This window comes from Dipteris shenzhenensis, chromosome 31 (assembly GCF_047967505.1).
Source record: "Dipteris shenzhenensis isolate YYH24624 ecotype China chromosome 31, Dip_SZ_1.0, whole genome shotgun sequence".
NCBI classification, from domain to species: Eukaryota; Viridiplantae; Streptophyta; class Polypodiopsida; order Gleicheniales; family Dipteridaceae; genus Dipteris; species Dipteris shenzhenensis.
In genome coordinates, this window is record NC_141626.1 from 48,167,443 (window position 1) to 48,174,742 (window position 7,300).

The following is a 7,300-nucleotide window of genomic DNA, read 5'->3' on the forward strand; positions in this document are numbered from 1 at the left end:
CTCTAAAAACCAACCAATTTAGATCCATGGCAGGCATTAAAGAAAAATCCCAGTTTACTCAGTGATGATGCATACTTGCACCACAATTAAATGTCTCCTCTAAAATGAGAACCAATCAAGGTTTTAAATTTGAAAGTAAATCCCATGAGAAGCTGAAAATGCATCGCTCAGTCTTGTTGTACTTGTATCTGAACAAGTCACCACTTTGGAAGAGGTTTTGGAGGTTCTGTTGCTATCTTATGGCAATTCAAACCATTATTTAGAGGTGTCGACTATTTTGAGGGTGTAGCAACTATTTCGAGGAGGTTCTATCTTTGTATCAAAGAAAATAGTTGTTGCTCTACATTTTGCGAGCTCATTTGGTGCTTGTCACCACAATTGGAGGAGATACTGGCTCTATTTCAGTTCCAAAACTACTCCACTAGTTTGGAGAAATTGAGTGCTCACAAAGTTCTATGGTTTACTATTGTTTTCAAAATAGAGGTGAAATTCAGTACACCAACATACTACCAACCAAGGAGCAATTTCCAATCATTGTTTAGACTGATCTTAGAGGCATTTTATTGCCCACTCTCAAGGATTATTCCTACTAAGAACTCCATTGTTGTTTGACTACATTTGGAGTTTTGTTTCCATCTCCTTTGCTCACATTTGTTGGCCCTCATCCCACTGGGGTTTGCCTTTGAATGTACATACAATTTTCAGTGGTTATATGCCTTGTTGAGCCACTTTTATGCTATAACAATCATTTCCAATTTTATGAATTAAGATTTTAATTAACATTAGTAACATATAGCTAAAAGATGAGGCTTAACTAGGGAACATAGGCTAGTAACATAAGAAAGTTGTTGTGGACACAAACATAAGGAAGCAAAGAATGACAAGGATCAGGACAAGGATAAAGGGCATCTTTAGAAGTGTATACCAAACAAAAACCAAAAATAGAAAGGAAAATATACTTTGTGAGAAAACCATGCATATATCTATATTGCACCTTCCACAAAAAATAATATTTGGAAGCTTTATGTTGATAAATAGTGAAACTGGCAAATAGTTAAAATTACTTGCTACTGTTGGTGGTCCCCGTCTTGGAAATATGAAAATGCAGGACTCTGGCCATAAGATGCAATCACCTAACTCACGTCCTGATGCAGATTCTAACATCTATATCATAATGGATACTACCATCTAGCTCTCCAGAATCTCTTGGCTTTCTAAAAGCACTTGACCAAAGAATCAACCCTAGAGCATGAAGTCTAAAAGTCTATGAACTTTCTTCTTACTGAGCATACATCAAGATCATGGTATTTCGTGTAACTATAGCACCATCAGCTAGCTTTTCAAAGACACATTGTGAATCATCCATACTCCCACTCTTTACATACATATCCAACAAAATGTTTCTCTGAGCTAGTTAATTGAATGGCCAACCTCGTCTGTAGAAATGCCAGCTAGATTTGGGGTAGATCTTCCCCACACTTAATCTCATCTTAGACTCTTCAGATTTTCCTAAATAAGGCAACATCTAGCTAGTCTATTGTAGAGACATATGTACCCTTGGTCAGCCCTATACTAAGTTCTATCCATGATAGTCCACATGGGACTATCCAACCCTCTTTTGGGGCATCTAGGGAATTACAAAAGGATATCCATGCACAACCCATCAATCCCTATTGTGGATCTACACATCCCATCAAGGGCATGTGTCCTCCCCCATTGATTGGGCATGCACTAGCCCATATGGTAGCCATGCTTGTTGCCCGTATGGAAGATCATGCTTGTTGCCCATATGGCAGCCATGCTTGTTGGCCATATGGAAGATCATATGAAACCCAAATTTCCCAATTAATTCTACCCTACCCCTCTTAGGAAAAGACCTTGGCAATCTATCTTGATTTGTACTTATCAATGGAGCCATCTATGTTGACTTTGATTTGTACACCGCCAAGTTAATCACTTCTTGTTAGAGGCTAGGAAGCCTCACCAATAGGGTGTTCTTTGGTTTGTGACAAAAGGGATACTATCTAGCTATCACATCCTTGATCCCCATGTCCTCCCAAAGCAATGGTTAGGAAAGAAACACTGTTCACAAAAAAGTTCTAAACTATAATTTCATGTTGACTTGCATACGATTAGAAAAATACACAACCTTTAGTAATACACATACTTGCATATGGTTAGGAATATACACAACCTTTAGGAATTATTGAAAGACATACAAATTTCCACAAACTTGTCCTTCGCACCAATAGATAACACAAAATCTTCTAAAATTAAATCAGTTTTCAAAAGTAGCTCATTTTCAAGATTTTGCATCCCTTACTTGCTTCCACTGATTCACCTTGCAGTACAGTAATCAAATAGATCAAAAGAAGTTTGATGAAGAAACTATCCACGCATCTCATGCATGGCAGAATTTCTAGAGTTTGTGTTCAAAGAATCTCTGCTCTTGGTGCAAGCTCATAGGTCAACCGAAAGGGCAAGACAAAGTTGTAGAATCCACCCTTTTCCATTTGTATTTCCATTTGTATTCGGAGCCCAACTAATGGAAAGAAAATGGATGTCCTTACATCCTTCTCAACTCTCCAGCTAGGTGTTCCATCACCACAACCAAATAAACAGGGGTAGAATGAACATAGAATGATTATGATCCTTATTGCCTGCCTAGTAAATGAACCTTGGAGTTGTGCACGTGCCACGACCATTTTTGTGATTTCTCCACTTTCACCCAACCATATCCCCTGTGTGTGGTGGATGAGGAACAAGACCTGGAAGGCAGGAGGCACTCCCCCTTGAGCTCTACTAACCGTTTTCTAGCATCAGGAGTAGTACTCAAGCACCAAGCACCAAGACCTCTTTCTTGGCTCTCTTGGCAGGCATAGAGGGGGTGTTGGGGGATGGTGGTTTTGAAGATGAGAGACCAATTCATTGGAGAGGAGTTGTGCAAGGAGAGGGTGACAGAAGAAGGAGATGGGGAAAAAGGCATGCTCCACTATGGGAGGGGAAGGGCCATGGAAGGATGAGGAGATTAAGATGGCGATGAAGCTCTAGCGATTTGGCTATGGTAGGATTGAAGAAATTCAAAGCAAGAAAAAAACAGGTTCTTGGAGAAGACGACCTATGGAATCGACTTGATTAGGGTAGGACTTTGATTATTTTTTTTCATCCCCCCCCCTCTTATGTGTTTTTTGGCCTGTCCTGTAGAAGCGAAGGTCATTGTATTATGTTTTGGCCTACCCTGGTAGAAGGGAAGGTCATTGTAATGTGTTTCTGCCCAGCGAAACAAAAATGAGGTGGACCAAATTTTGAAAATACGTTTAATTTTGGACCACTACTAATTGGTTAGTGGATGTCTAGTGGCGGTCGGCTCCAATCATGTGCTGTTCATTATGGGAAGGGGTTCCATGTGTAGGAGTTCCCTTTTGGCAAGCCCATCACATGTTGTCCATAGCCACTATCTTAGAAATGAGGGTTTAATGTAACTATCTACATATCACATGGTAAGAGCTTCTATCATTTTACATGATCTAGTCCATGTTGGTATGCGCTTCTATCACTTTGCATGGTCGAATCCATGTTAGTAACAGCTTCTTGTCTAGCTGATGACCTAGGTGACCATAAAACACAAGACCACATCACCTTCTTTACAATGTCATTCTCATCCTTCCATGTAGTCTATAATGTCGAGTGAGGGAGGATCGAATCGAGAGAGCAGAAGGGGGGAGGCTTTAATGTGGAGGGGGGAGACAAAGATGGGTAAAGCCCATGCAGGGGTTTTGGAAAAATTAAGGGAAAATCATAATATAAAGATCATATTATTTTGGGTTGCCATTTCTTATTATTACTGTATGTACTTCATTTATTTGGGTCCCCATTGATTGTTGTCATAAAGTAGATCAGATGATGAATCATAATTATGTTAGGACACACAACATCATTTCAGAAGCTCATCATCCGAAGTTTCAAAAGTATGGAGATTGTCGGAGATACATCCTTAATGGGTGTTTCTATACTAATTAGAGTGTGCATATTCACTTTTACTATCTAAACATGTGGCATTGCACGCATGCCTCAACGCCACGCATGACATGTGGCCTTGCATGCGTGCCTCGTCGCACATCTCTATCGTCACTCCCTCATGTAGTTTGACGGTCAGCTCCCCCTCCGCACAGTCTGACGATTGGCTCCCCCCTGCATAGCCTGCCCTTTGTGCAGTCTGACGGAGTTTGCCCCGTCCCCCTTCCGAACAGCCATAGCCGCCCCCTCTCTCCCCCCTCTTTCTACAGTCTCTATCTTTAGTCTTTGCCCTCTGCCCTTGTAACTATGCTTTTGTTCCTCGTGATAGTCGCCACGTGTCATATCATGTGCTCATGTTCTCCCGGACCTCCTCCGAAGCTCCAGACAACTTGCCCTAACCTCCAAATGACTGCCACAATGGTTTTGTTACCATGCATCAGCCTCTCATGAAGCTCTTCCTCCTTAAGAAATAGTATAGATGTTTGCATGTACATGTGTGTGCAGGCGTACATGAGAATGAGAAGGGGGGGAGAAGGGATCTCCTACATTTGAGTCTGTGTGTACGTATGCATGTGGGGAAGACACCCAAGGGAGTGAGAGAGCACATGAGGGTGTGATGGAGAGAGAAATTTTAGGTGTGCACTAAGTGAGTGTGTGTGTGTGTGTGTGTGTGTGAGAGAGAGAGAGAGAGAGAGAGAGAGAGAGAGAATGTGTATGTATGTGTGTGTGGGAGGGGGGGGAAGAAATTTTTACAAATGCTTTTCCTCTAAATTAGCATCACATGGCTACTCATCTACTGAATTGTTGAGTAAAATGAGCACAGAGCTAAGCCAAGTATTGCATATGGTGGAGGGGGTCTTGAAACTTAAAATTTTTTTCTTGAATTTAAATACATTAAGATCCCACCCAGCGTTCCCCAAAAACTTGCAAAGCCTTACAATGAAACTGTAAAATTTTAGGTTTTCCCTGACTTTTTTCTATTTGCAGGTTTATGGAAATTGTTCTTGTAAGTGTTTCATAGGTATTACACTTGGAAGATTAAAAATGCAAATTTTATGGCTTTTCATTCATAAAACATGCTTGTTTTTTAGTCGACTAGAATATAAAATGGAGGTTTTTAAAATGTGCATGTTTTCATATATAAAAATGTTAAATTTATATAGCTTTAGATATATGGGTTTTAGTTGGATGAATTATGGTTTGTGGAGGAGGATCAAGATAACCTCATCTCCCTTCTAACCTATAAGGCATTGCCACGTTTGGCTTAGTCTCCTCTAACAACAAGATTTGCCCTCTTTCATTAGTGTACTCCTTCGTTGGCTTTTCCCTCCTTCACATACCTCCACAATTTGCCTCAATTCAGCACCTCCTTCTCCCTCTTTTGCTTCCCTGCTCAACCCCCCCTGCCGACCCCTCTCTCTCTCTTGTGTTTTGTAGCTCCTACAACCCCCCCTTCACAGTACCTGCATTGCCTTTGCCCCTGCTTCTGCCTCGCTCCTCGCGCTTTGTTTCCCAGCTCTTTTCCTTGTTTCCTATCGCTCTTTGAACTCTCCGTGTTCATCCAGCATTATTGGGCGCCCATATATTCCCCACTCCTTGCTCAAGCTCACCTTCCTTGGCGCCCCCCTTCGGAACCCACCCTCGGATCTGGGTCGCAACATGTGATGAAGGATCCTCAGGTGCACTCTTCTCCTTCCCCGTGTCTGCGCTTCACTTTCCGCTGTGGTTTGACTCTGAACTCTAGCGTGTTAGGATCAGGTGCTTGCAATAGGTCAAGTAAGAGGTGCATCATCTCCAATACATGTTCTGCTATATCTCCCCACCCTTTCTCCAAGCCTAGTTCTTGCAGTCTGAGAGTATGCAAACGATTTGGATTAGAGCATTATTTTCATGGCAGATATTGCAACCAAATATTAGGTGCATTGAACTGGGATGCCAACAACATACCTGTGGCCGAATTCTTCAAATGGAGCGTTGCTTGGAAGCTTAAGCAACTGCTCTTCTGCTTTCAATAGGGCCGCGCGAAGCTTCTGTAGAGTCGGGATTCTTTCATTGACCATGAGTGTCTGTCCACAGAAACAAAGTAATTAGCTCAGTATTGACAAAACATGAATTTGCAACTACCGTAGCTACAAGCAAGTGACAATTACCTGTCCCTGATACTTGTGCATTCGTAAAAAGTCAAATAAAGGCTGCATGCTCTCAGGGTACTCGTCGTGGAAGAGCCTCGAGGACAGGTGACGATTAAGGAACTGTACTCCATTCCCAATGGAAGACGGCATTGTCAGCTTAGGGAAGGAAGCATTGAACGGTTCGAAATCTAGCTCAAGAACGTATGCGTCTTTGGACTTGCATGAGCAGTAATTCAATTGCTCATCAGATTAAATGTCCATTCACATCAGTAGTTGTAAAATATAAGTTTAAGATTTGTTAAATTTTTGGAAATATGGTTGAAAGTTTTCTAAGGCCATGATGACATAGGATAAAATTCAAATGTGCTGAAGTGCTCAAATTTCCCTTTTCACAAGGCTGAATCATAATATCTCAGGTTTGTGATTGCTAGGTTGATTCAAAGACTTGTAAGTTTTGAGATATCAGGTTTCTCATTACGCAACCAAAAATATTTTTGGGGAACACTGATCCCACCTTGAGCAGGTCTTTAACCTGTATCCCATGGGCCTTGAGATTTTACTGAAGCGGGTCTTTAAGCGGGTCTTTAACCCGTAGTAGATGGGTCGAGCTACTCTTATGGTGAACGGCTAGAAGCTCATTGTGAATTAGAGTCTAAAGTCTAGAGTCCAGACTCTAGAGCTAACCGACTTCAGACAGCATATACACAGATGAGATCTGGCACACGCTTTGCGGATCCTCCTTTTAATACAAGTTTTTAATGCAAACACTTCCCGAGAAAAGTTGTGGAATGTGGCTACGCTGGAATGGCCGTGCTTTCTGCTTTTGATATGACAAACGACATGAGTCCCCTTCTGTGCGTCTCTCGATCTGACAAACTGCAGCGTTATATCTGTGAGAAAGCTCAAAGCCTGTCATCGAGAGAGGGTCATTATCCAAAGAGCAATTCAATGGAACCACGCAATAACAGCTGCGGAACAGCGGTCCAGCGGCCAGCCTCCAGGCCTGAGTAGTAGATGTATGATCGAAGCGTTCGGACGGACGATTCATCATTTCATGTACGCCGAGCGAGAGTCTAGAAGTTGGCACAGGAATTGGAAGCCGAGAGGAGAAGGCAGCATGGCGGCAGAGCATTGCCCTGCGTGCTGCGACG

At 42.1% G+C, this 7,300-nt stretch overlaps 1 protein-coding gene across 1 annotated transcript; it reads right to left on the reverse strand.

Moving 5' to 3' along the window:
* Positions 1–5,692: 5,692 nt before the first annotated feature.
* LOC147881563 (sucrose synthase 1-like) lies at positions 5,693–6,320 on the reverse strand. Its single transcript, XM_087402415.1, has 3 exons — positions 6,168–6,320; positions 5,965–6,083; positions 5,693–5,867 (listed from the first exon to the last, which is right to left on the reverse strand). The coding sequence occupies exons 1-3, from the start codon at positions 6,297–6,299 to the stop codon at positions 5,693–5,695; spliced, it is 426 nt and encodes a 141-aa protein (XP_087258541.1). The 5' UTR covers positions 6,300–6,320.
* Positions 6,321–7,300: the final 980 nt, after the last annotated feature.